Source organism: Anolis carolinensis, chromosome 5, assembly GCF_035594765.1.
Source record: "Anolis carolinensis isolate JA03-04 chromosome 5, rAnoCar3.1.pri, whole genome shotgun sequence".
In the NCBI taxonomy this organism is placed as follows: Eukaryota; Metazoa; Chordata; class Lepidosauria; order Squamata; family Dactyloidae; genus Anolis; species Anolis carolinensis.
Window position 1 is genome coordinate 193,185 of NC_085845.1, and position 27,730 is coordinate 220,914.

General features: G+C 57.5%; 1 protein-coding gene across 3 annotated transcripts in view; it reads left to right on the forward strand.

Annotated features, from left to right (window-relative positions):
* LOC107983571 (C-type lectin domain family 4 member E) overlaps positions 1–27,730 on the forward strand; it is a 146,836-nt gene that overhangs the window by 48,487 nt on the left and 70,619 nt on the right. For 2 of the 3 annotated variants that reach the window (XM_062982240.1, XM_062982241.1), the window contains one exon: positions 1,997–2,103. In XM_062982240.1, coding sequence (XP_062838310.1) covers positions 1,997–2,103 — 107 coding nt within the window. Of the gene's footprint in view, positions 1–1,996; positions 2,108–27,730 lie in introns of all 3 variants that reach the window. The other variant, XM_062982242.1, reaches the window with a different exon arrangement.

Here is a 27,730-nt window from a genome sequence, read left to right on the forward strand (position 1 = left end):
GCAGGTTTTAATTATAATTCCTGAGCAGGTAGTTAATAGTTTGCAGGCCTTAGTATATAGACTGGTGTCTTCAAATTTCTAGCTCTCTTTCACTCTTCCATTCATACCACATATCATATATGCATATTTTGGTCACACACAGGTGTGGGCAAACTTCGGCCCTCCAGGTGTTTTGGACTCCAACTCCCACAATTCCTAACAGTCGGTCTGGTTTAATTCAACATGCAATACAACATTTAAAAAACAGTTAAATAATACAGTGTGGATTTAGGCTAAAATACAGATTAAAACATAATAAATACACTTAAAATAGAATCAAAGAACCATAGAGTTGGAAGACACCTCATGAGCCATCCAGTCCAACCCCAATCTGCCAAGAAGCAGGAAAATGACATTCAAAGCATCCAATGGCCATCCAAACGAACAGCTCTCACAGCCAGGAAGTTCTTCCTCATGTTCAGGTGGAACCTCCTTTCCTGTCGTTTGAAGCCATTGTTCCATTGCGTCCTAGTCTCCAGGGCAGCAGAAGACACGCTTGCTCCCTCCTCCCTATGACTTCCTCTCACCTCTTGATCCATGGCCCTCGTCATGTCTGCCACCGCCTTCTCTTCTGCAGGCTAAACATGCCCAGCTCTTTCAGCCGCTCCTTGTAGGGCTTGTTCTCCAGACCCTTGATCATTTTAGTCGCCCTTCTCTGGACACATTCCAGCTTACAGTCAACATCTCCCTTCAACTGCGGTGCCCAGAATTGGACACAGGGTGATTCCAGGTGAAGTGGCCTGACCAAGGCAGAATAGAATAAGGGGGAGCATGACTTCCCTGGATCTAGACACTAGACTCCTATTGATGCAGGCTAAAATCCCATTGGCTTTTTAGCTGGCAATAGCATTTAAAGCTCCCACTCACACACTCGCAATCACGCCTACAAATTCCCCAGCAGTCCTTCATGGCATAGAAATGGACCAGAGCCATATAGGGCTTTGCAGGTCAGAACCAGAAACCTTTGAATTGTGCCTGCAAAGGGGTTGGAGCTGCTGCAGGAGTTCCCAGTTCCCTGTATCCAGCCCCAGTTAGCAGCCTGATGCAGCTCTTTGGTGAACTGAAGTTTGTGAGCCCTGGATTCCAAAGGCCGTCCCAAGCAGAGGGCAGTGCGTGTGGCGCCCAGTTGCTATTGTCATTCAACACTGCGGATGCTGCCCGTCCAGGATCCAAGGAGAAAAAGGAAGACCACTCACAAGTTGAATTGTTGGAACTGGCTTTAATGGTTTTGACCTAGAATCATAGAATCATAGAATAGTAGAGTTGGAAGAGACCTCATGGGCCATCCAGTCCAACCCCATTTCTGCCAAGAAGCAGGAAATCTCATTCAAAGCACCCCCGACAGATGGCCATCCAGCCTCTGCTTAAAAGCCTCCAAAGAAGGAGCCTCCACCACAGTCTGGGGCAGAGAGTTCCACTGTCGAACAGCCCTTCTCACAGTGAGGAAGTTCTTCCTGATGTTCAGGTGGACCTCTAGCAGGTTTTCCCAACCACCCCTAGTTTTACATCCCCCCCCCCCCCCAGTTCTCAGGCTTCCCACAAGAACTGGTTGCGCCACAAGCTCTATAACGTGGTTTCTGATGCCATCTGCTGGACTCAGAATGACATGGAGAGAATCTATGATGTCCCCAGGGACCTCAGAAATTGACTCCTGACATTGATGAAAGGAAGTTTCCATTAATCTTAAGATAAGTTCTTCCTGGTCCGGGGCTTCTGACATTAACCAGATGCCAGCACGTTCCTTTCCACAGACCCCGGCCCCTCTTGTGAGCATGTAATTTTCTCCTGTAGAAAGAAAATGTTTTTCCATGTGAATCGCATGCACAAGTGTTTCTGTGCTGTGCATTCTATATATTTCTGATTCTTATTTCTAATAAGATTACATTCAATGTATATTTTCCAATACAATGTAATGTATTATCATTATGCCGTCACCTCGGTTTTGTGTCTTCCACAGCTATTCCTGGAGGAGGAAGCCAAAGCCGCCAAAGCAGACTTATGGATCGGATTGCAATGGGAAACCAACAAATGGAAATGGCCCGATGGCACAGAACTCACCACACCGTCAGTATGAATCAGGCTTCTCTCAGTTGAAGGATGTATTTTTCTTCCTCTGAAAGGCTTTGCTGTTTGTTCGTTTAGGTTGCTTCCTGCTTTTCTCCCAATATGGGGTCAAACAAGGATGCATCTTCACCAGGCATGGGCCAACTTGGGACTCCCCTCCAGGTGTTTGGACTCCAACTCCCACCACTCCTCACAGCCTCGGGCCCCTCCCTTTTCCCCCTCCGCCGCTTAAGCTGAGGGGGGAAAGGAGGGCCAGGTGTGTGAGGCATGATCTCATGGCTTCTTGGTCAGGCTTGGGTCGGGCTATTATATTCGTACTTTGGACTCCAACTCCCACCACTCCTCACAGCCTCGGGCCCCTCCCTTTTCCCCCTCCGCCGCTTAAGCTGAGGGGGGAAAGGAGGGCCAGGTGTGTGAGGCATGATCTCATGGCTTCTTGGTCAGGCTTGGGTCGGGCTAGTATATTCGTACTTTGGACTCCAACTCCCACCACTCCTCACAGCCTCGGGCCCCTCCCTTTTCCCCCTCCGCCGCTTAAGCTGAGGGGGGAAAGGAGGGCCAGGTGTGTGAGGCATGATCTCATGGCTTCTTGGTCAGGCTTGGGTTGGGCTATTATATTCGTACTTTGGACTCCAACTCCCACCACTCCTCACAGCCTCGGGCCCCTCCCTTTTCCCCCTCCGCCGCTTAAGCTGAGGGGGGAAAGGAGGGCCAGGTGTGTGAGGCATGATCTCATGGCTTCTTGGTCAGGCTTGGGTCGGGCTATTATATTCGTACTTTGGACTCCAACTCCCACCACTCCTCACAGCCTCGGGCCCCTCCCTTTTCCCCCTCCGCCGCTTAAGCTGAGGGGGGAAAGGAGGGCCAGGTGTGTGAGGCATGATCTCATGGCTTCTTGGTCAGGCTTGGGTCGGGCTATTATATTCGTACTTTGGACTCCAACTCCCACCACTCCTCACAGCCTCGGGCCCCTCCCTTTTCCCCCTCCGCCGCTTAAGCTGAGGGGGGAAAGGAGGGCCAGGTGTGTGAGGCATGATCTCATGGCTTCTTGGTCAGGCTTGGGTCGGGCTATTATATTCGTACTTTGGACTCCAACTCCCACCACTCCTCACAGCCTCGGGCCCCTCCCTTTTCCCCCTCCGCCGCTTAAGCTGAGGGGGGAAAGGAGGGCCAGGTGTGTGAGGCATGATCTCATGGCTTCTTGGTCAGGCTTGGGTTGGGCTATTATATTCGTACTTTGGACTCCAACTCCCACCACTCCTCACAGCCTCGGGCCCCTCCCTTTTCCCCCTCCGTGGCTTAAGCTGAGGGGGGAAAGGAGGGCCAGGTGTGTGAGGCATGATCTCATGGCTTCTTGGTCAGGCTTGGGTCGGGCTAGTATATTCGTACTTTGGACTCCAACTCCCACCACTCCTCACAGCCTCGGGCCCCTCCCTTTTCCCCCTCCGCCGCTTAAGCTGAGGGGGGAAAGGAGGGCCAGGTGTGTGAGGCATGATCTCATGGCTTCTTGGTCAGGCTTGGGTCGGGCTAGTATATTCGTACTTTGGACTCCAACTCCCACCACTCCTCACAGCCTCGGGCCCCTCCCTTTTCCCCCTCCGCCGCTTAAGCTGAGGGGGGAAAGGAGGGCCAGGTGTGTGAGGCATGATCTCATGGCTTCTTGGTCAGGCTTGGGTCGGGCTATTATATTCGTACTTTGGACTCCAACTCCCACCACTCCTCACAGCCTCGGGCCCCTTCCTTTTCCCCCTCCGCCGCTTAAGCTGAGGGGGGAAAGGAGGGCCAGGTGTGTGAGGCATGATCTCATGGCTTCTTGGTCAGGCTTGGGTCGGGCTATTATATTCGTACTTTGGACTCCAACTCCCACCACTCCTCACAGCCTCGGGCCCCTTCCTTTTCCCCCTCCGCCGCTTAAGCTGAGGGGGGAAAGGAGGGCCAGGTGTGTGAGGCATGATCTCATGGCTTCTTGGTCAGGCTTGGGTCGGGCTATTATATTCGTACTTTGGACTCCAACTCCCACCACTCCTCACAGCCTCGGGCCCCTTCCTTTTCCCCCTCCGCCGCTTAAGCTGAGGGGGAAAGGAGGGCCAGGTGTGTGAGGCATGATCTCATGGCTTCTTGGTCAGGCTTGGGTCGGGCTATTATATTCGTACTTTGGACTCCAACTCCCAGCACTCCTCACAGCCTCGGGCCCCTCCCTTTTCCCCCTCTGCCACTTAAGCTGAGGGGGAAAGGAGGGCCAGGTGTGTGAGGCATGATCTCATGGCTTCTTGGTCAGGCTTGGGTTGGGCTATTATATTCGTACTTTGGACTCCAACTCCCACCACTCCTCACAGCCTCAGGCCCCTTCCTTTTCCCCCTCCGCCGCTTAAGCTGAGGGGGGAAAGGAGGGCCAGGTGTGTGAGGCATGATCTCATGGCTTCTTGGTCAGGCTTGGGTCGGGCTAGTATATTCGTACTTTGGACTCCAACTCCCAGCACTCCTCACAGCCTCGGGCCCCTCCCTTTTCCCCCTCTGCCACTTAAGCTGAGGGGGAAAGGAGGGCCAGGTGTGTGAGGCATGATCTCATGGCTTCTTGGTCAGGCTTGGGTTGGGCTATTATATTCGTACTTTGGACTCCAACTCCCACCACTCCTCACAGCCTCAGGCCCCTTCCTTTTCCCCCTCCGCCGCTTAAGCTGAGGGGGAAAGGAGGGCCAGGTGTGTGAGGCATGATCTCATGGCTTCTTGGTCAGGCTTGGGTCGGGCTATTATATTCGTACTTTGGACTCCAACTCCCAGCACTCCTCACAGCCTCGGGCCCCTCCCTTTTCCCCCTCTGCCACTTAAGCTGAGGGGGAAAGGAGGGCCAGGTGTGTGAGGCATGATCTCATGGCTTCTTGGTCAGGCTTGGGTTGGGCTATTATATTCGTACTTTGGACTCCAACTCCCACCACTCCTCACAGCCTCAGGCCCCTTCCTTTTCCCCCTCCGCCGCTTAAGCTGAGGGGGGAAAGGAGGGCCAGGTGTGTGAGGCATGATCTCATGGCTTCTTGGTCAGGCTTGGGTCGGGCTAGTATATTCGTACTTTGGACTCCAACTCCCACCACTCCTCACAGCCTCGGGCCCCTTCCTTTTCCCCCTCCGCCGCTTAAGCTGAGGGGGGAAAGGAGGGCCAGGTGTGTGAGGCATGATCTCATGGCTTCTTGGTCAGGCTTGGGTTGGGCTATTATATTCGTACTTTGGACTCCAACTCCCACCACTCCTCACAGCCTCGGGCCCCTTCCTTTTCCCCCTCCGCCGCTTAAGCTGAGGGGGGAAAGGAGGGCCAGGTGTGTGAGGCATGATCTCATGGCTTCTTGGTCAGGCTTGGGTCGGGCTATTATATTCGTACTTTGGACTCCAACTCCCACCACTCCTCACAGCCTCGGGCCCCTTCCTTTTCCCCCTCCGCCGCTTAAGCTGAGGGGGGAAAGGAGGGCCAGGTGTGTGAGGCATGATCTCATGGCTTCTTGGTCAGGCTTGGGTCGGGCTATTATATTCGTACTTTGGACTCCAACTCCCACCACTCCTCACAGCCTCGGGCCCCTTCCTTTTCCCCCTCCGCCGCTTAAGCTGAGGGGGGAAAGGAGGGCCAGGTGTGTAAGGCATGATCTCATGGCTTCTTGGTCAGGCTTGGGTCGGGCTATTATATTCGTACTTTGGACTCCAACTCCCACCACTCCTCACAGCCTCGGGCCCCTCCCTTTTCCCCCTCCGCCGCTTAAGCTGAGGGGGGAAAGGAGGGCCAGGTGTGTGAGGCATGATCTCATGGCTTCTTGGTCAGGCTTGGGTCGGGCTAGTATATTTGTACTTTGGACTCCAACTCCCACCACTCCTCACAGCCTCGGGCCCCTCCCTTTTCCCCCTCCGCCGCTTAAGCTGAGGGGGGAAAGGAGGGCCAGGTGTGTGAGGCATGATCTCATGGCTTCTTGGTCAGGCTTGGGTCGGGCTATTATATTCGTACTTTGGACTCCAACTCCCACCACTCCTCACAGCCTCGGGCCCCTCCCTTTTCCCCCTCCGCCGCTTAAGCTGAGGGGGGAAAGGAGGGCCAGGTGTGTGAGGCATGATCTCATGGCTTCTTGGTCAGGCTTGGGTCGGGCTATTATATTCGTACTTTGGACTCCAACTCCCACCACTCCTCACAGCCTCGGGCCCCTCCCTTTTCCCCCTCCGCCGCTTAAGCTGAGGGGGGAAAGGAGGGCCAGGTGTGTGAGGCATGATCTCATGGCTTCTTGGTCAGGCTTGGGTCGGGCTAGTATATTCGTACTTTGGACTCCAACTCCCACCACTCCTCACAGCCTCGGGCCCCTCCCTTTTCCCCCTCCGCCGCTTAAGCTGAGGGGGGAAAGGAGGGCCAGGTGTGTGAGGCATGATCTCATGGCTTCTTGGTCAGGCTTGGGTTGGGCTATTATATTCGTACTTTGGACTCCAACTCCCACCACTCCTCACAGCCTCGGGCCCCTCCCTTTTCCCCCTCCGCCGCTTAAGCTGAGGGGGGAAAGGAGGGCCAGGTGTGTGAGGCATGATCTCATGGCTTCTTGGTCAGGCTTGGGTCGGGCTATTATATTCGTACTTTGGACTCCAACTCCCACCACTCCTCACAGCCTCGGGCCCCTCCCTTTTCCCCCTCCGTGGCTTAAGCTGAGGGGGGAAAGGAGGGCCAGGTGTGTGAGGCATGATCTCATGGCTTCTTGGTCAGGCTTGGGTCGGGCTAGTATATTCGTACTTTGGACTCCAACTCCCACCACTCCTCACAGCCTCGGGCCCCTTCCTTTTCCCCCTCCGCCGCTTAAGCTGAGGGGGGAAAGGAGGGCCAGGTGTGTGAGGCATGATCTCATGGCTTCTTGGTCAGGCTTGGGTTGGGCTATTATATTCGTACTTTGGACTCCAACTCCCACCACTCCTCACAGCCTCGGGCCCCTCCCTTTTCCCCCTCCGCCGCTTAAGCTGAGGGGGGAAAGGAGGGCCAGGTGTGTGAGGCATGATCTCATGGCTTCTTGGTCAGGCTTGGGTTGGGCTATTATATTCGTACTTTGGACTCCAACTCCCACCACTCCTCACAGCCTCGGGCCCCTCCCTTTTCCCCCTCCGCCGCTTAAGCTGAGGGGGGAAAGGAGGGCCAGGTGTGTGAGGCATGATCTCATGGCTTCTTGGTCAGGCTTGGGTCGGGCTATTATATTCGTACTTTGGACTCCAACTCCCACCACTCCTCACAGCCTCGGGCCCCTCCCTTTTCCCCCTCCGTGGCTTAAGCTGAGGGGGGAAAGGAGGGCCAGGTGTGTGAGGCATGATCTCATGGCTTCTTGGTCAGGCTTGGGTCGGGCTATTATATTCGTACTTTGGACTCCAACTCCCACCACTCCTCACAGCCTCGGGCCCCTCCCTTTTCCCCCTCCGCCGCTTAAGCTGAGAGGGGAAAGGAGGGCCAGGTGTGTGAGGCATGATCTCATGGCTTCTTGGTCAGGCTTGGGTCGGGCTATTATATTCGTACTTTGGACTCCAACTCCCACCACTCCTCACAGCCTCGGGCCCCTCCCTTTTCCCCCTCCGTGGCTTAAGCTGAGGGGGGAAAGGAGGGCCAGGTGTGTGAGGCATGATCTCATGGCTTCTTGGTCAGGCTTGGGTCGGGCTATTATATTCGTACTTTGGACTCCAACTCCCACCACTCCTCACAGCCTCGGGCCCCTCCCTTTTCCCCCTCCGCCGCTTAAGCTGAGAGGGGAAAGGAGGGCCAGGTGTGTGAGGCATGATCTCATGGCTTCTTGGTCAGGCTTGGGTTGGGCTATTATATTCGTACTTTGGACTCCAACTCCCACCACTCCTCACAGCCTCGGGCCCCTCCCTTTTCCCCCTCCGTGGCTTAAGCTGAGGGGGGAAAGGAGGGCCAGGTGTGTGAGGCATGATCTCATGGCTTCTTGGTCAGGCTTGGGTCGGGCTATTATATTCGTACTTTGGACTCCAACTCCCACCACTCCTCACAGCCTCGGGCCCCTCCCTTTTCCCCCTCCGTGGCTTAAGCTGAGAGGGGAAAGGAGGGACAGGTGTGTGAGGCATGATCTCATGGCTTCTTGGTCAGGCTTGGGTCGGGCTATTATATTCGTACTTTGGACTCCAACTCCCACCACTCCTCACAGCCTCGGGCCCCTCCCTTTTCCCCCTCCGCCGCTTAAGCTGAGGGGGGAAAGGAGGGCCAGGTGTGTGAGGCATGATCTCATGGCTTCTTGGTCAGGCTTGGGTCGGGCTAGTATATTCGTACTTTGGACTCCAACTCCCACCACTCCTCACAGCCTCGGGCCCCTTCCTTTTCCCCCTCCGCCGCTTAAGCTGAGGGGGGAAAGGAGGGCCAGGTGTGTGAGGCATGATCTCATGGCTTCTTGGTCAGGCTTGGGTCGGGCTATTATATTCGTACTTTGGACTCCAACTCCCACCACTCCTCACAGCCTCGGGCCCCTCCCTTTTCCCCCTCCGCCGCTTAAGCTGAGGGGGGAAAGGAGGGCCAGGTGTGTGAGGCATGATCTCATGGCTTCTTGGTCAGGCTTGGGTCGGGCTAGTATATTCGTACTTTGGACTCCAACTCCCACCACTCCTCACAGCCTCGGGCCCCTCCCTTTTCCCCCTCCGCCGCTTAAGCTGAGGGGGGAAAGGAGGGCCAGGTGTGTGAGGCATGATCTCATGGCTTCTTGGTCAGGCTTGGGTCGGGCTATTATATTCGTACTTTGGACTCCAACTCCCACCACTCCTCACAGCCTCGGGCCCCTCCCTTTTCCCCCTCTGCCACTTAAGCTGAGGGGGGAAAGGAGGGCCAGGTGTGTGAGGCATGATCTCATGGCTTCTTGGTCAGGCTTGGGTCGGGCTAGTATATTCGTACTTTGGACTCCAACTCCCACCACTCCTCACAGCCTCGGGCCCCTCCCTTTTCCCCCTCCGTGGCTTAAGCTGAGGGGGGAAAGGAGGGCCAGGTGTGTGAGGCATGATCTCATGGCTTCTTGGTCAGGCTTGGGTCGGGCTAGTATATTCGTACTTTGGACTCCAACTCCCACCACTCCTCACAGCCTCGGGCCCCTCCCTTTTCCCCCTCCGCCGCTTAAGCTGAGGGGGAAAGGAGGGCCAGGTGTGTGAGGCATGATCTCATGGCTTCTTGGTCAGGCTTGGGTCGGGCTATTATATTCGTACTTTGGACTCCAACTCCCACCACTCCTCACAGCCTCGGGCCCCTCCCTTTTCCCCCTCCGCCGCTTAAGCTGAGGGGGGAAAGGAGGGCCAGGTGTGTGAGGCATGATCTCATGGCTTCTTGGTCAGGCTTGGGTTGGGCTATTATATTCGTACTTTGGACTCCAACTCCCACCACTCCTCACAGCCTCGGGCCCCTCCCTTTTCCCCCTCCTCCGCTTAAGCTGAGGGGGGAAAGGAGGGCCAGGTGTGTGAGGCATGATCTCATGGCTTCTTGGTCAGGCTTGGGTCGGGCTATTATATTCGTACTTTGGACTCCAACTCCCACCACTCCTCACAGCCTCGGGCCCCTCCCTTTTCCCCCTCCTCCGCTTAAGCTGAGGGGGGAAAGGAGGGCCAGGTGTGTGAGGCATGATCTCATGGCTTCTTGGTCAGGCTTGGGTCGGGCTATTATATTCGTACTTTGGACTCCAACTCCCACCACTCCTCACAGCCTCGGGCCCCTCCCTTTTCCCCCTCCGTGGCTTAAGCTGAGGGGGGAAAGGAGGGCCAGGTGTGTGAGGCATGATCTCATGGCTTCTTGGTCAGGCTTGGGTCGGGCTAGTATATTCGTACTTTGGACTCCAACTCCCACCACTCCTCACAGCCTCGGGCCCCTTCCTTTTCCCCCTCCGCCGCTTAAGCTGAGGGGGGAAAGGAGGGCCAGGTGTGTGAGGCATGATCTCATGGCTTCTTGGTCAGGCTTGGGTCGGGCTATTATATTCGTACTTTGGACTCCAACTCCCACCACTCCTCACAGCCTCGGGCCCCTTCCTTTTCCCCCTCCGCCGCTTAAGCTGAGAGGGGAAAGGAGGGCCAGGTGTGTGAGGCATGATCTCATGGCTTCTTGGTCAGGCTTGGGTCGGGCTATTATATTCGTACTTTGGACTCCAACTCCCACCACTCCTCACAGCCTCGGGCCCCTCCCTTTTCCCCCTCCGCCGCTTAAGCTGAGGGGGGAAAGGAGGGACAGGTGTGTGAGGCATGATCTCATGGCTTCTTGGTCAGGCTTGGGTCGGGCTAGTATATTCGTACTTTGGACTCCAACTCCCACCACTCCTCACAGCCTCGGGCCCCTTCCTTTTCCCCCTCCGCCGCTTAAGCTGAGGGGGGAAAGGAGGGCCAGGTGTGTGAGGCATGATCTCATGGCTTCTTGGTCAGGCTTGGGTCGGGCTATTATATTCGTACTTTGGACTCCAACTCCCACCACTCCTCACAGCCTCGGGCCCCTCCCTTTTCCCCCTCCTCCGCTTAAGCTGAGGGGGGAAAGGAGGGCCAGGTGTGTGAGGCATGATCTCATGGCTTCTTGGTCAGGCTTGGGTCGGGCTATTATATTCGTACTTTGGACTCCAACTCCCACCACTCCTCACAGCCTCGGGCCCCTCCCTTTTCCCCCTCCTCCGCTTAAGCTGAGGGGGGAAAGGAGGGCCAGGTGTGTGAGGCATGATCTCATGGCTTCTTGGTCAGGCTTGGGTCGGGCTAGTATATTTGTACTTTGGACTCCAACTCCCACCACTCCTCACCCCTCCCCTTTTCCCCCTCCGCCGCTTAAGCCTCGAGGGGGGGAAAGGAGTGGCCAGGTGTGTGAGGCATGATCTCATGGCTTCTTGGTCAGGCTTGGGTCGGGCTATTATATTCGTACTTTGGACTCCAACTCCCACCACTCCTCACAGCCTCGGGCCCCTCCCTTTTCCCCCTCCGCCGCTTAAGCTGAGGGGGGAAAGGAGGGCCAGGTGTGTGAGGCATGATCTCATGGCTTCTTGGTCAGGCTTGGGTCGGGCTATTATATTCGTACTTTGGACTCCAACTCCCACCACTCCTCACAGCCTCGGGCCCCTCCCTTTTCCCCCTCCGCCGCTTAAGCTGAGGGGGGAAAGGAGGGCCAGGTGTGTGAGGCATGATCTCATGGCTTCTTGGTCAGGCTTGGGTCGGGCTAGTATATTCGTACTTTGGACTCCAACTCCCACCACTCCTCACAGCCTCGGGCCCCTCCCTTTTCCCCCTCCGCCGCTTAAGCTGAGGGGGGAAAGGAGGGCCAGGTGTGTGAGGCATGATCTCATGGCTTCTTGGTCAGGCTTGGGTCGGGCTATTATATTCGTACTTTGGACTCCAACTCCCACCACTCCTCACAGCCTCGGGCCCCTCCCTTTTCCCCCTCCGCCGCTTAAGCTGAGGGGGGAAAGGAGGGCCAGGTGTGTGAGGCATGATCTCATGGCTTCTTGGTCAGGCTTGGGTCGGGCTATTATATTCGTACTTTGGACTCCAACTCCCACCACTCCTCACAGCCTCGGGCCCCTCCCTTTTCCCCCTCCGCCTGGCTTAAGCTGAGGGGGGAAAGGAGGGCCAGGTGTGTGAGGCATGATCTCATGGCTTCTTGGTCAGGCTTGGGTCGGGCTAGTATATTCGTACTTTGGACTCCAACTCCCACCACTCCTCACAGCCTCGGGCCCCTTCCTTTTCCCCCTCCGCCGCTTAAGCTGAGGGGGGAAAGGAGGGCCAGGTGTGTGAGGCATGATCTCATGGCTTCTTGGTCAGGCTTGGGTTGGGCTATTATATTCGTACTTTGGACTCCAACTCCCACCACTCCTCACAGCCTCGGGCCCCTCCCTTTTCCCCCTCCGCCGCTTAAGCTGAGGGGGGAAAGGAGGGCCAGGTGTGTGAGGCATGATCTCATGGCTTCTTGGTCAGGCTTGGGTTGGGCTATTATATTCGTACTTTGGACTCCAACTCCCACCACTCCTCACAGCCTCGGGCCCCCTCCCTTTTCCCCCTCCGCCGCTTAAGCTGAGGGGGGAAAGGAGGGCCAGGTGTGTGAGGCATGATCTCATGGCTTCTTGGTCAGGCTTGGGTCGGGCTATTATATTCGTACTTTGGACTCCAACTCCCACCACTCCTCACAGCCTCGGGCCCCTCCCTTTTCCCCCTCCGTGGCTTAAGCTGAGGGGGGAAAGGAGGGCCAGGTGTGTGAGGCATGATCTCATGGCTTCTTGGTCAGGCTTGGGTCGGGCTATTATATTCGTACTTTGGACTCCAACTCCCACCACTCCTCACAGCCTCGGGCCCCTCCCTTTTCCCCCTCCGCCGCTTAAGCTGAGAGGGGAAAGGAGGGCCAGGTGTGTGAGGCATGATCTCATGGCTTCTTGGTCAGGCTTGGGTCGGGCTATTATATTCGTACTTTGGACTCCAACTCCCACCACTCCTCACAGCCTCGGGCCCCTCCCTTTTCCCCCTCCGTGGCTTAAGCTGAGGGGGGAAAGGAGGGCCAGGTGTGTGAGGCATGATCTCATGGCTTCTTGGTCAGGCTTGGGTCGGGCTATTATATTCGTACTTTGGACTCCAACTCCCACCACTCCTCACAGCCTCGGGCCCCTCCCTTTTCCCCCTCCGCCGCTTAAGCTGAGAGGGGAAAGGAGGGCCAGGTGTGTGAGGCATGATCTCATGGCTTCTTGGTCAGGCTTGGGTTGGGCTATTATATTCGTACTTTGGACTCCAACTCCCACCACTCCTCACAGCCTCGGGCCCCTCCCTTTTCCCCCTCCGTGGCTTAAGCTGAGGGGGGAAAGGAGGGCCAGGTGTGTGAGGCATGATCTCATGGCTTCTTGGTCAGGCTTGGGTCGGGCTATTATATTCGTACTTTGGACTCCAACTCCCACCACTCCTCACAGCCTCGGGCCCCTCCCTTTTCCCCCTCCGTGGCTTAAGCTGAGAGGGGGAAAGGAGGGGACAGGTGTGTGAGGCATGATCTCATGGCTTCTTGGTCAGGCTTGGGTCGGGCTATTATATTCGTACTTTGGACTCCAACTCCCACCACTCCTCACAGCCTCGGGCCCCTCCCTTTTCCCCCTCCGCCGCTTAAGCTGAGGGGGGAAAGGAGGGCCAGGTGTGTGAGGCATGATCTCATGGCTTCTTGGTCAGGCTTGGGTCGGGCTAGTATATTCGTACTTTGGACTCCAACTCCCACCACTCCTCACAGCCTCGGGCCCCTCCTTTTCCCCCTCCGCCGCTTAAGCTGAGGGGGGAAAGGAGGGCCAGGTGTGTGAGGCATGATCTCATGGCTTCTTGGTCAGGCTTGGGTCGGGCTATTATATTCGTACTTTGGACTCCAACTCCCACCACTCCTCACAGCCTCGGGCCCCTCCCTTTTCCCCCTCCGCCGCTTAAGCTGAGGGGGGAAAGGAGGGCCAGGTGTGTGAGGCATGATCTCATGGCTTCTTGGTCAGGCTTGGGTCGGGCTAGTATATTCGTACTTTGGACTCCAACTCCCACCACTCCTCACAGCCTCGGGCCCCTCCCTTTTCCCCCTCCTGCCGCTTAAGCTGAGGGGGGGAAAGGAGGGCCAGGTGTGTGAGGCATGATCTCATGGCTTCTTGGTCAGGCTTGGGTCGGGCTATTATATTCGTACTTTGGACTCCAACTCCCACCACTCCTCACAGCCTCGGGCCCCTCCCTTTTCCCCCCTCTGCCACTTAAGCTGAGGGGGGAAAGGAGGGCCAGGTGTGTGAGGCATGATCTCATGGCTTCTTGGTCAGGCTTGGGTCGGGCTAGTATATTCGTACTTTGGACTCCAACTCCCACCACTCCTCACAGCCTCGGGCCCCTCCCTTTTCCCCCTCCGTGGCTTAAGCTGAGGGGGGAAAGGAGGGCCAGGTGTGTGAGGCATGATCTCATGGCTTCTTGGTCAGGCTTGGGTCGGGCTAGTATATTCGTACTTTGGACTCCAACTCCCACCACTCCTCACAGCCTCGGGCCCCTCCCTTTTCCCCCTCCGCCGCTTAAGCTGAGGGGGAAAGGAGGGCCAGGTGTGTGAGGCATGATCTCATGGCTTCTTGGTCAGGCTTGGGTCGGGCTATTATATTCGTACTTTGGACTCCAACTCCCACCACTCCTCACAGCCTCGGGCCCCTCCCTTTTCCCCCTCCGCCGCTTAAGCTGAGGGGGGAAAGGAGGGCCAGGTGTGTGAGGCATGATCTCATGGCTTCTTGGTCAGGCTTGGGTTGGGCTATTATATTCGTACTTTGGACTCCAACTCCCACCACTCCTCACAGCCTCGGGCCCCTCCCTTTTCCCCCTCCTCCGCTTAAGCTGAGGGGGGAAAGGAGGGCCAGGTGTGTGAGGCATGATCTCATGGCTTCTTGGTCAGGCTTGGGTCGGGCTATTATATTCGTACTTTGGACTCCAACTCCCACCACTCCTCACAGCCTCGGGCCCCTCCCTTTTCCCCCTCCTCCGCTTAAGCTGAGGGGGGAAAGGAGGGCCAGGTGTGTGAGGCATGATCTCATGGCTTCTTGGTCAGGCTTGGGTCGGGCTATTATATTCGTACTTTGGACTCCAACTCCCACCACTCCTCACAGCCTCGGGCCCCTCCCTTTTCCCCCTCCGTGGCTTAAGCTGAGGGGGGAAAGGAGGGCCAGGTGTGTGAGGCATGATCTCATGGCTTCTTGGTCAGGCTTGGGTCGGGCTAGTATATTCGTACTTTGGACTCCAACTCCCACCACTCCTCACAGCCTCGGGCCCCTTCCTTTTCCCCCTCCGCCGCTTAAGCTGAGGGGGGAAAGGAGGGCCAGGTGTGTGAGGCATGATCTCATGGCTTCTTGGTCAGGCTTGGGTCGGGCTATTATATTCGTACTTTGGACTCCAACTCCCACCACTCCTCACAGCCTCGGGCCCCTTCCTTTTCCCCCTCCGCCGCTTAAGCTGAGAGGGGAAAGGAGGGCCAGGTGTGTGAGGCATGATCTCATGGCTTCTTGGTCAGGCTTGGGTCGGGCTATTATATTCGTACTTTGGACTCCAACTCCCACCACTCCTCACAGCCTCGGGCCCCTCCCTTTTCCCCCTCCGCCGCTTAAGCTGAGGGGGGAAAGGAGGGACAGGTGTGTGAGGCATGATCTCATGGCTTCTTGGTCAGGCTTGGGTCGGGCTAGTATATTCGTACTTTGGACTCCAACTCCCACCACTCCTCACAGCCTCGGGCCCCTTCCTTTTCCCCCTCCGCCGCTTAAGCTGAGGGGGGAAAGGAGGGCCAGGTGTGTGAGGCATGATCTCATGGCTTCTTGGTCAGGCTTGGGTCGGGCTATTATATTCGTACTTTGGACTCCAACTCCCACCACTCCTCACAGCCTCGGGCCCCTCCCTTTTCCCCCTCCTCCGCTTAAGCTGAGGGGGGAAAGGAGGGCCAGGTGTGTGAGGCATGATCTCATGGCTTCTTGGTCAGGCTTGGGTCGGGCTATTATATTCGTACTTTGGACTCCAACTCCCACCACTCCTCACAGCCTCGGGCCCCTCCCTTTTCCCCCTCCTCCGCTTAAGCTGAGGGGGGAAAGGAGGGCCAGGTGTGTGAGGCATGATCTCATGGCTTCTTGGTCAGGCTTGGGTCGGGCTATTATATTCGTACTTTGGACTCCAACTCCCACCACTCCTCACAGCCTCGGGCCCCTCCCTTTTCCCCTCCGTGGCTTAAGCTGAGGGGGGAAAGGAGGGCCAGGTGTGTGAGGCATGATCTCATGGCTTCTTGGTCAGGCTTGGGTCGGGCTAGTATATTCGTACTTTGGACTCCAACTCCCACCACTCCTCACAGCCTCGGGCCCCTTCCTTTTCCCCCTCCGCCGCTTAAGCTGAGGGGAGGAAAGGAGGGCCAGGTGTGTGAGGCATGATCTCATGGCTTCTTGGTCAGGCTTGGGTCGGGCTAGTATATTCGTACTTTGGACTCCAACTCCCACCACTCCTCACAGCCTCGGGCCCCTTCCTTTTCCCCCTCCGCCGCTTAAGCTGAGGGGGGAAAGGAGGGCCAGGTGTGTGAGGCATGATCTCATGGCTTCTTGGTCAGGCTTGGGTCGGGCTATTATATTCGTACTTTGGACTCCAACTCCCACCACTCCTCACAGCCTCGGGCCCCTTCCTTTTCCCCCTCCGCCGCTTAAGCTGAGGGGGGAAAGGAGGGCCAGGTGTGTGAGGCATGATCTCATGGCTTCTTGGTCAGGCTTGGGTCGGGCTAGTATATTCGTACTTTGGACTCCAACTCCCACCACTCCTCACAGCCTCGGGCCCCTCCCTTTTCCCCCTCCTCCGCTTAAGCTGAGGGGGGAAAGGAGGGCCAGGTGTGTGAGGCATGATCTCATGGCTTCTTGGTCAGGCTTGGGTCGGGCTATTATATTCGTACTTTGGACTCCAACTCCCACCACTCCTCACAGCCTCGGGCCCCTTCCTTTTCCCCCTCCGCCGCTTAAGCTGAGGGGGGAAAGGAGGGCCAGGTGTGTGAGGCATGATCTCATGGCTTCTTGGTCAGGCTTGGGTTGGGCTATTATATTCGTACTTTGGACTCCAACTCCCACCACTCCTCACAGCCTCGGGCCCCTTCCTTTTCCCCCTCCGCCGCTTAAGCTGAGGGGGGAAAGGAGGGCCAGGTGTGTGAGGCATGATCTCATGGCTTCTTGGTCAGGCTTGGGTCGGGCTATTATATTCGTACTTTGGACTCCAACTCCCACCACTCCTCACAGCCTCGGGCCCCTCCCTTTTCCCCCTCCGCCGCTTAAGCTGAGGGGGGAAAGGAGGGCCAGGTGTGTGAGGCATGATCTCATGGCTTCTTGGTCAGGCTTGGGTCGGGCTAGTATATTCGTACTTTGGACTCCAACTCCCACCACTCCTCACAGCCTCGGGCCCCTTCCTTTTCCCCCTCCGCCGCTTAAGCTGAGGGGGGAAAGGAGGGCCAGGTGTGTGAGGCATGATCTCATGGCTTCTTGGTCAGGCTTGGGTCGGGCTATTATATTCGTACTTTGGACTCCAACTCCCACCACTCCTCACAGCCTCGGGCCCCTCCCTTTTCCCCCTCCGCCGCTTAAGCTGAGGGGGGAAAGGAGGGCCAGGTGTGTGAGGCATGATCTCATGGCTTCTTGGTCAGGCTTGGGTCGGGCTATTATATTCGTACTTTGGACTCCAACTCCCACCACTCCTCACAGCCTCGGGCCCCTTCCTTTTCCCCCTCCGCCGCTTAAGCTGAGGGGGGAAAGGAGGGCCAGGTGTGTGAGGCATGATCTCATGGCTTCTTGGTCAGGCTTGGGTCGGGCTATTATATTCGTACTTTGGACTCCAACTCCCACCACTCCTCACAGCCTCGGGCCCCTCCCTTTTCCCCCTCCGCCGCTTAAGCTGAGGGGGGAAAGGAGGACAGGTGTGTGAGGCATGATCTCATGGCTTCTTGGTCAGGCTTGGGTCGGGCTAGTATATTCGTACTTTGGACTCCAACTCCCACCACTCCTCACAGCCTCGGGCCCCTCCCATTTTCCCCCTCCGCCGCTTAAGCTGAGGGGGGAAAGGAGGGCCAGGTGTGTGAGGCATGATCTCATGGCTTCTTGGTCAGGCTTGGGTCGGGCTATTATATTCGTACTTTGGACTCCAACTCCCACCACTCCTCACAGCCTCGGGCCCCTCCCTTTTCCCCCTCCGCCGCTTAAGCTGAGGGGGGAAAGGAGGGCCAGGTGTGTGAGGCATGATCTCATGGCTTCTTGGTCAGGCTTGGGTCGGGCTATTATATTCGTACTTTGGACTCCAACTCCCACCACTCCTCACAGCCTCGGGCCCCTCCCTTTTCCCCCTCCGCCGCTTAAGCTGAGGGGGGAAAGGAGGGCCAGGTGTGTGAGGCATGATCTCATGGCTTCTTGGTCAGGCTTGGGTCGGGCTATTATATTCGTACTTTGGACTCCAACTCCCACCACTCCTCACAGCCTCGGGCCCCTTCCTTTTCCCCCCTCCGCCGCTTAAGCTGAGGGGGGAAAGGAGGGCCAGGTGTGTGAGGCATGATCTCATGGCTTCTTGGTCAGGCTTGGGTCGAGCTATTATATTCGTACTTTGGACTCCAACTCCCACCACTCCTCACAGCCTCGGGCCCCTCCCTTTTCCCCCTCCGCCGCTTAAGCTGAGGGGGGAAAGGAGGGCCAGGTGTGTGAGGCATGATCTCATGGCTTCTTGGTCAGGCTTGGGTCGGGCTAGTATATTCGTACTTTGGACTCCAACTCCCACCACTCCTCACAGCCTCGGGCCCCTCCCTTTTCCCCCTCCGCCGCTTAAGCTGAGGGGGGAAAGGAGGGCCAGGTGTGTGAGGCATGATCTCATGGCTTCTTGGTCAGGCTTGGGTTGGGCTATTATATTCGTACTTTGGACTCCAACTCCCACCACTCCTCACAGCCTCGGGCCCCTCCCTTTTCCCCCTCCGTGGCTTAAGCTGAGGGGGGAAAGGAGGGCCAGGTGTGTGAGGCATGATCTCATGGCTTCTTGGTCAGGCTTGGGTCGGGCTATTATATTCGTACTTTGGACTCCAACTCCCACCACTCCTCACAGCCTCGGGCCCCTTCCTTTTCCCCCTCCGCCGCTTAAGCTGAGAGGGGAAAGGAGGGCCAGGTGTGTGAGGCATGATCTCATGGCTTCTTGGTCAGGCTTGGGTCGGGCTAGTATATTCGTACTTTGGACTCCAACTCCCACCACTCCTCACAGCCTCGGGCCCCTCCCTTTTCCCCCTCCGCCGCTTAAGCTGAGGGGGGAAAGGAGGGACAGGTGTGTGAGGCATGATCTCATGGCTTCTTGGTCAGGCTTGGGTCGGGCTAGTATATTCGTACTTTGGACTCCAACTCCCACCACTCCTCACAGCCTCGGGCCCCTCCCTTTTCCCCCTCCGCCGCTTAAGCTGAGGGGGGAAAGGAGGGCCAGGTGTGTGAGGCATGATCTCATGGCTTCTTGGTCAGGCTTGGGTCGGGCTATTATATTCGTACTTTGGACTCCAACTCCACCACTCCTCACAGCCTCGGGCCCCTCCCTTTTCCCCCCTCCGCCGCTTAAGCTGAGGGGGGAAAGGAGGGCCAGGTGTGTGAGGCATGATCTCATGGCTTCTTGGTCAGGCTTGGGTCGGGCTATTATATTCGTACTTTGGACTCCAACTCCCACCACTCCTCACAGCCTCGGGCCCCTCCCTTTTCCCCCTCCGTGGCTTAAGCTGAGGGGGGAAAGGAGGGCCAGGTGTGTGAGGCATGATCTCATGGCTTCTTGGTCAGGCTTGGGTCGGGCTATTATATTCGTACTTTGGACTCCAACTCCCACCACTCCTCACAGCCTCAGGCCCCTCCCTTTTCCCCCTCCTCCGCTTAAGCTGAGGGGGGAAAGGAGGGCCAGGTGTGTGAGGCATGATCTCATGGCTTCTTGGTCAGGCTTGGGTCGGGCTAGTATATTCGTACTTTGGACTCCAACTCCCACCACTCCTCACAGCCTCGGGCCCCTTCCTTTTCCCCCTCCGCCGCTTAAGCTGAGGGGGAAAGGAGGGCCAGGTGTGTGAGGCATGATCTCATGGCTTCTTGGTCAGGCTTGGGTTGGGCTAGTATATTCGTACTTTGGACTCCAACTCCCACCACTCCTCACAGCCTCGGGCCCCTCCCTTTTCCCCCTCCTCCGCTTAAGCTGAGGGGGAAAGGAGGGCCAGGTGTGTGAGGCATGATCTCATGGCTTCTTGGTCAGGCTTGGGTCGGGCTATTATATTCGTACTTTGGACTCCAACTCCCACCACTCCTCACAGCCTCGGGCCCCTCCCTTTTCCCCCTCCGCCGCTTAAGCTGAGGGGGGAAAGGAGGGCCAGGTGTGTGAGGCATGATCTCATGGCTTCTTGGTCAGGCTTGGGTCGGGCTATTATATTCGTACTTTGGACTCCAACTCCCACCACTCCTCACAGCCCTCGGGCCCCTCCCTTTTCCCCCTCCGCCGCTTAAGCTGAGGGGGGAAAGGAGGGCCAGGTGTGTGAGGCATGATCTCATGGCTTCTTGGTCAGGCTTGGGTCGGGCTATTATATTCGTACTTTGGACTCCAACTCCCACCACTCCTCACAGCCTCGGGCCCCTCCCTTTTCCCCCTCCGCCGCTTAAGCTGAGGGGGAAAGGAGGGCCAGGTGTGTGAGGCATGATCTCATGGCTTCTTGGTCAGGCTTGGGTCGGGCTAGTATATTCGTACTTTGGACTCCAACTCCCACCACTCCTCACAGCCTCGGGCCCCTCCCTTTTCCCCCTCCGCCGCTTAAGCTGAGGGGGGAAAGGAGGGCCAGGTGTGTGAGGCATGATCTCATGGCTTCTTGGTCAGGCTTGGGTCGGGCTAGTATATTCGTACTTTGGACTCCAACTCCCACCACTCCTCACAGCCTCGGGCCCCTCCCTTTTCCCCCTCCGCCGCTTAAGCTGAGGGGGGAAAGGAGGGCCAGGTGTGTGAGGCATGATCTCATGGCTTCTTGGTCAGGCTTGGGTTGGGCTATTATATTCGTACTTTGGACTCCAACTCCCACCACTCCTCACAGCCTCGGGCCCCTCCCTTTTCCCCCTCCTCCGCTTAAGCTGAGGGGGGAAAGGAGGGCCAGGTGTGTGAGGCATGATCTCATGGCTTCTTGGTCAGGCTTGGGTCGGGCTAGTATATTCGTACTTTGGACTCCAACTCCCACCACTCCTCACAGCCTCGGGCCCCTCCCTTTTCCCCCTCCGTGGCTTAAGCTGAGGGGGGAAAGGAGGGCCAGGTGTGTGAGGCATGATCTCATGGCTTCTTGGTCAGGCTTGGGTCGGGCTAGTATATTCGTACTTTGGACTCCAACTCCCACCACTCCTCACAGCCTCGGGCGCTCCCTTTTCCCCCTCCGCCGCTTAAGCTGAGGGGGGAAAGGAGGGCCAGGTGTGTGAGGCATGATCTCATGGCTTCTTGGTCAGGCTTGGGTCGGGCTATTATATTCGTACTTTGGACTCCAACTCCCACCACTCCTCACAGCCTCAGGCCCCTCCCTTTTCCCCCTCCGCCGCTTAAGCTGAGGGGGGAAAGGAGGGCCAGGTGTGTGAGGCATGATCTCATGGCTTCTTGGTCAGGCTTGGGTCGGGCTATTATATTCGTACTTTGGACTCCAACTCCCACCACTCCTCACAGCCTCGGGCCCCTCCCTTTTCCCCCTCCTCCGCTTAAGCTGAGGGGGGAAAGGAGGGCCAGGTGTGTGAGGCATGATCTCATGGCTTCTTGGTCAGGCTTGGGTCGGGCTATTATATTCGTACTTTGGACTCCAACTCCCACCACTCCTCACAGCCTCGGGCCCCTCCCTTTTCCCCCTCCTCCGCTTAAGCTGAGGGGGGAAAGGAGGGCCAGGTGTGTGAGGCATGATCTCATGGCTTCTTGGTCAGGCTTGGGTCGGGCTATTATATTCGTACTTTGGACTCCAACTCCCACCACTCCTCACAGCCTCGGGCCCCTCCCTTTTCCCCCTCCCCCACTTAAGCTGAGGGGGAAAGGAGGGCCAGGTGTGTGAGGCATGATCTCATGGCTTCTTGGTCAGGCTTGGGTCGGGCTATTATATTCGTACTTTGGACTCCAACTCCCACCACTCCTCACAGCCTCGGGCCCCTCCCTTTTCCCCCTCCGCCGCTTAAGCTGAGGGGGGAAAGGAGGGCCAGGTGTGTGAGGCATGATCTCATGGCTTCTTGGTCAGGCTTGGGTCGGGCTATTATATTCGTACTTTGGACTCCAACTCCCACCACTCCTCACAGCCTCAGGCCCCTCCCTTTTCCCCCTCCGTGGCTTAAGCTGAGGGGGGAAAGGAGGGCCAGGTGTGTGAGGCATGATCTCATGGCTTCTTGGTCAGGCTTGGGTCGGGCTATTATATTCGTACTTTGGACTCCAACTCCCACCACTCCTCACAGCCTCGGGCCCCTCCCTTTTCCCCCTCCGCCACTTAAGCTGAGGGGGAAAGGAGGGCCAGGTGTGTGAGGCATGATCTCATGGCTTCTTGGTCAGGCTTGGGTCGGGCTATTATATTCGTACTTTGGACTCCAACTCCCACCACTCCTCACAGCCTCGGGCCCCTCCCTTTTCCCCCTCCGCCGCTTAAGCTGAGGGGGGAAAGGAGGGCCAGGTGTGTGAGGCATGATCTCATGGCTTCTTGGTCAGGCTTGGGTCGGGCTATTATATTCGTACTTTGGACTCCAACTCCCACCACTCCTCACAGCCTCAGGCCCCTCCCTTTTCCCCCTCCTCCGCTTAAGCTGAGGGGGGAAAGGAGGGCCAGGTGTGTGAGGCATGATCTCATGGCTTCTTGGTCAGGCTTGGGTTGGGCTATTATATTCGTACTTTGGACTCCAACTCCCACCACTCCTCACAGCCTCGGGCCCCTCCCTTTTCCCCCTCCTCCGCTTAAGCTGAGGGGGGAAAGGAGGGCCAGGTGTGTGAGGCATGATCTCATGGCTTCTTGGTCAGGCTTGGGTCGGGCTATTATATTCGTACTTTGGACTCCAACTCCCACCACTCCTCACAGCCTCGGGCCCCTCCCTTTTCCCCCTCTGCCGCTTAAGCTGAGGGGGGAAAGGAGGGCCAGGTGTGTGAGGCATGATCTCATGGCTTCTTGGTCAGGCTTGGGTCGGGCTAGTATATTCGTACTTTGGACTCCAACTCCCACCACTCCTCACAGCCTCGGGCCCCTTCCTTTTCCCCCCTCCGCCGCTTAAGCTGAGGGGGGAAAGGAGGGCCAGGTGTGTGAGGCATGATCTCATGGCTTCTTGGTCAGGCTTGGGTCGGGCTATTATATTCGTACTTTGGACTCCAACTCCCACCACTCCTCACAGCCTCGGGCCCCTCCCTTTTCCCCCTCCGCCGCTTAAGCTGAGGGGGGAAAGGAGGGCCAGGTGTGTGAGGCATGATCTCATGGCTTCTTGGTCAGGCTTGGGTCGGGCTAGTATATTCGTACTTTGGACTCCAACTCCCAGCACTCCTCACAGCCTCGGGCCCCTCCCTTTTCCCCCTCCTCCGCTTAAGCTGAGGGGGAAAGGAGGGCCAGGTGTGTGAGGCATGATCTCATGGCTTCTTGGTCAGGCTTGGGTCGGGCTAGTATATTCGTACTTTGGACTCCAACTCCCAGCACTCCTCACAGCCTCGGGCCCCTCCCTTTTCCCCCTCCGCCACTTAAGCTGAGGGGGGAAAGGAGGGCCAGGTGTGTGAGGCATGATCTCATGGCTTCTTGGTCAGGCTTGGGTCGGGCTAGTATATTCGTACTTTGGACTCCAACTCCCAGCACTCCTCACAGCCTCGGGCCCCTCCCTTTTCCCCCTCCTCCGCTTAAGCTGAGGGGGAAAGGAGGGCCAGGTGTGTGAGGCATGATCTCATGGCTTCTTGGTCAGGCTTGGGTCGGGCTAGTATATTCGTACTTTGGACTCCAACTCCCACCACTCCTCACAGCCTCGGGCCCCTTCCTTTTCCCCCTCCGCCGCTTAAGCTGAGGGGGGAAAGGAGGGCCAGGTGTGTGAGGCATGATCTCATGGCTTCTTGGTCAGGCTTGGGTCGGGCTATTATATTCGTACTTTGGACTCCAACTCCCACCACTCCTCACAGCCTCGGGCCCCTTCCTTTTCCCCCTCCGCCGCTTAAGCTGAGGGGGGAAAGGAGGGCCAGGTGTGTGAGGCATGATCTCATGGCTTCTTGGTCAGGCTTGGGTCGGGCTAGTATATTCGTACTTTGGACTCCAACTCCCACCACTCCTCACAGCCTCGGGCCCCTTCCTTTTCCCCCTCCGCCGCTTAAGCTGAGGGGGGAAAGGAGGGCCAGGTGTGTGAGGCATGATCTCATGGCTTCTTGGTCAGGCTTGGGTCGGGCTATTATATTCGTACTTTGGACTCCAACTCCCACCACTCCTCACAGCCTCGGGCCCCTTCCTTTTCCCCCTCCGCCGCTTAAGCTGAGGGGGGAAAGGAGGGCCAGGTGTGTGAGGCATGATCTCATGGCTTCTTGGTCAGGCTTGGGTCGGGCTAGTATATTCGTACTTTGCTCACAGCCTCGGGCCCCTCCCTTTTCCCCCTCCTCCGCTTAAGCTGAGGGGGGAAAGGAGGGCCAGGTGTGTGAGGCATGATCTCATGGCTTCTTGGTCAGGCTTGGGTCGGGCTAGTATATTCGTACTTTGGACTCCAACTCCCAGCACTCCTCACAGCCTCGGGCCCCTCCCTTTTCCCCCTCCTCCGCTTAAGCTGAGGGGGAAAGGAGGGCCAGGTGTGTGAGGCATGATCTCATGGCTTCTTGGTCAGGCTTGGGTCGGGCTAGTATATTCGTACTTTGGACTCCAACTCCCACCACTCCTCACAGCCTCGGGCCCCTTCCTTTTCCCCCTCCGCCGCTTAAGCTGAGGGGGGAAAGGAGGGCCAGGTGTGTGAGGCATGATCTCATGGCTTCTTGGTCAGGCTTGGGTCGGGCTATTATATTCGTACTTTGGACTCCAACTCCCACCACTCCTCACAGCCTCGGGCCCCTTCCTTTTCCCCCTCCGCCGCTTAAGCTGAGGGGGGAAAGGAGGGCCAGGTGTGTGAGGCATGATCTCATGGCTTCTTGGTCAGGCTTGGGTCGGGCTAGTATATTCGTACTTTGGACTCCAACTCCCACCACTCCTCACAGCCTCGGGCCCCTTCCTTTTCCCCCCTCCGCCGCTTAAGCTGAGGGGGGAAAGGAGGGCCAGGTGTGTGAGGCATGATCTCATGGCTTCTTGGTCAGGCTTGGGTCGGGCTATTATATTCGTACTTTGGACTCCAACTCCCACCACTCCTCACAGCCTCGGGCCCCTCCCTTTTCCCCCTCCGCCGCTTAAGCTGAGGGGGGAAAGGAGGGCCAGGTGTGTGAGGCATGATCTCATGGCTTCTTGGTCAGGCTTGGGTCGGGCTATTATATTCGTACTTTGGACTCCAACTCCCACCACTCCTCACAGCCTCGGGCCCCTCCCTTTTCCCCCTCCGCCGCTTAAGCTGAGGGGGGAAAGGAGGGCCAGGTGTGTGAGGCATGATCTCATGGCTTCTTGGTCAGGCTTGGGTTGGGCTATTATATTCGTACTTTGGACTCCAACTCCCACCACTCCTCACAGCCTCGGGCCCCTCCCTTTTCCCCCTCCGCCGCTTAAGCTGAGGGGGAAAGGAGGGCCAGGTGTGTGAGGCATGATCTCATGGCTTCTTGGTCAGGCTTGGGTCGGGCTATTATATTCGTACTTTGGACTCCAACTCCCACCACTCCTCACAGCCTCGGGCCCCTCCCTTTTCCCCCTCCGCCGCTTAAGCTGAGGGGGGAAAGGAGGGCCAGGTGTGTGAGGCATGATCTCATGGCTTCTTGGTCAGGCTTGGGTCGGGCTATTATATTCGTACTTTGGACTCCAACTCCCACCACTCCTCACAGCCTCAGGCCCCTCCCTTTTCCCCCTCCTCCGCTTAAGCTGAGGGGGGAAAGGAGGGCCAGGTGTGTGAGGCATGATCTCATGGCTTCTTGGTCAGGCTTGGGTCGGGCTATTATATTCGTACTTTGGACTCCAACTCCCACCACTCCTCACAGCCTCGGGCCCCTCCCTTTTCCCCCTCCGCCGCTTAAGCTGAGGGGGGAAAGGAGGGCCAGGTGTGTGAGGCATGATCTCATGGCTTCTTGGTCAGGCTTGGGTCGGGCTATTATATTCGTACTTTGGACTCCAACTCCCACCACTCCTCACAGCCTCAGGCCCCTCCCTTTTCCCCCTCCTCCGCTTAAGCTGAGGGGGGAAAGGAGGGCCAGGTGTGTGAGGCATGATCTCATGGCTTCTTGGTCAGGCTTGGGTTGGGCTATTATATTCGTACTTTGGACTCCAACTCCCACCACTCCTCACAGCCTCGGGCCCCTCCCTTTTCCCCCTCCGCCGCTTAAGCTGAGGGGGAAAGGAGGGCCAGGTGTGTGAGGCATGATCTCATGGCTTCTTGGTCAGGCTTGGGTCGGGCTATTATATTCGTACTTTGGACTCCAACTCCCACCACTCCTCACAGCCTCAGGCCCCTCCCTTTTCCCCCTCCTCCGCTTAAGCTGAGGGGGGAAAGGAGGGCCAGGTGTGTGAGGCATGATCTCATGGCTTCTTGGTCAGGCTTGGGTCGGGCTATTATATTCGTACTTTGGACTCCAACTCCCACCACTCCTCACAGCCTCAGGCCCCTCCCTTTTCCCCCTCCTCCGCTTAAGCTGAGGGGGGAAAGGAGGGCCAGGTGTGTGAGGCATGATCTCATGGCTTCTTGGTCAGGCTTGGGTCGGGCTATTATATTCGTACTTTGGACTCCAACTCCCACCACTCCTCACAGCCTCGGGCCCCTCCCTTTTCCCCCTCCGCCGCTTAAGCTGAGGGGGGAAAGGAGGGCCAGGTGTGTGAGGGCCAGGTGTGTGAGGCATGATCTCATGGCTTCTTGGTCAGGCTTGGGTCGGGCTATTATATTCGTACTTTGGACTCCAACTCCCACCACTCCTCACAGCCTCGGGCCCCTCCCTTTTCCCCCTCCGCCGCTTAAGCTGAGGGGGGAAAGGAGGGCCAGGTGTGTGAGGCATGATCTCATGGCTTCTTGGTCAGGCTTGGGTTCGGGCTATTATATTCGTACTTTGGACTCCAACTCCCACCACTCCTCACAGCCTCAGGCCCCTCCCTTTTCCCCCTCCTCCGCTTAAGCTGAGGGGGGAAAGGAGGGCCAGGTGTGTGAGGCATGATCTCATGGCTTCTTGGTCAGGCTTGGGTTGGGCTATTATATTCGTACTTTGGACTCCAACTCCCACCACTCCTCACAGCCTCGGGGCCCCTCCCTTTTCCCCCTCCGCCGCTTAAGCTGAGGGGGAAAGGAGGGCCAGGTGTGTGAGGCATGATCTCATGGCTTCTTGGTCAGGCTTGGGTCGGGCCTATTATATTCGTACTTTGGACTCCAACTCCCACCACTCCTCACAGCCTCGGGCCCCTCCCTTTTCCCCCTCCGCCGCTTAAGCTGAGGGGGGAAAGGAGGGCCAGGTGTGTGAGGCATGATCTCATGGCTTCTTGGTCAGGCTTGGGTCGGGCTATTATATTCGTACTTTGGACTCCAACTCCCACCACTCCTCACAGCCTCAGGCCCCTCCCTTTTCCCCCTCCTCCGCTTAAGCTGAGGGGGGGAAAGGAGGGCCAGGTGTGTGAGGCATGATCTCATGGCTTCTTGGTCAGGCTTGGGTCGGGCTATTATATTCGTACTTTGGACTCCAACTCCCACCACTCCTCACAGCCTCGGGCCCCTCCCTTTTCCCCCTCCGCCGCTTAAGCTGAGGGGGGAAAGGAGGGCCAGGTGTGTGAGGCATGATCTCATGGCTTCTTGGTCAGGCTTGGGTCGGGCTATTATATTCGTACTTTGGACTCCAACTCCCACCACTCCTCACAGCCTCGGGCCCCTCCCTTTTCCCCCTCCGCCGCTTAAGCTGAGGGGGGAAAGGAGGGCCAGGTGTGTGAGGCATGATCTCATGGCTTCTTGGTCAGGCTTGGGTCGGGCTATTATATTCGTACTTTGGACTCCAACTCCCACCACTCCTCACAGCCTCAGGCCCCTCCCTTTTCCCCCTCCTCCGCTTAAGCTGAGGGGGG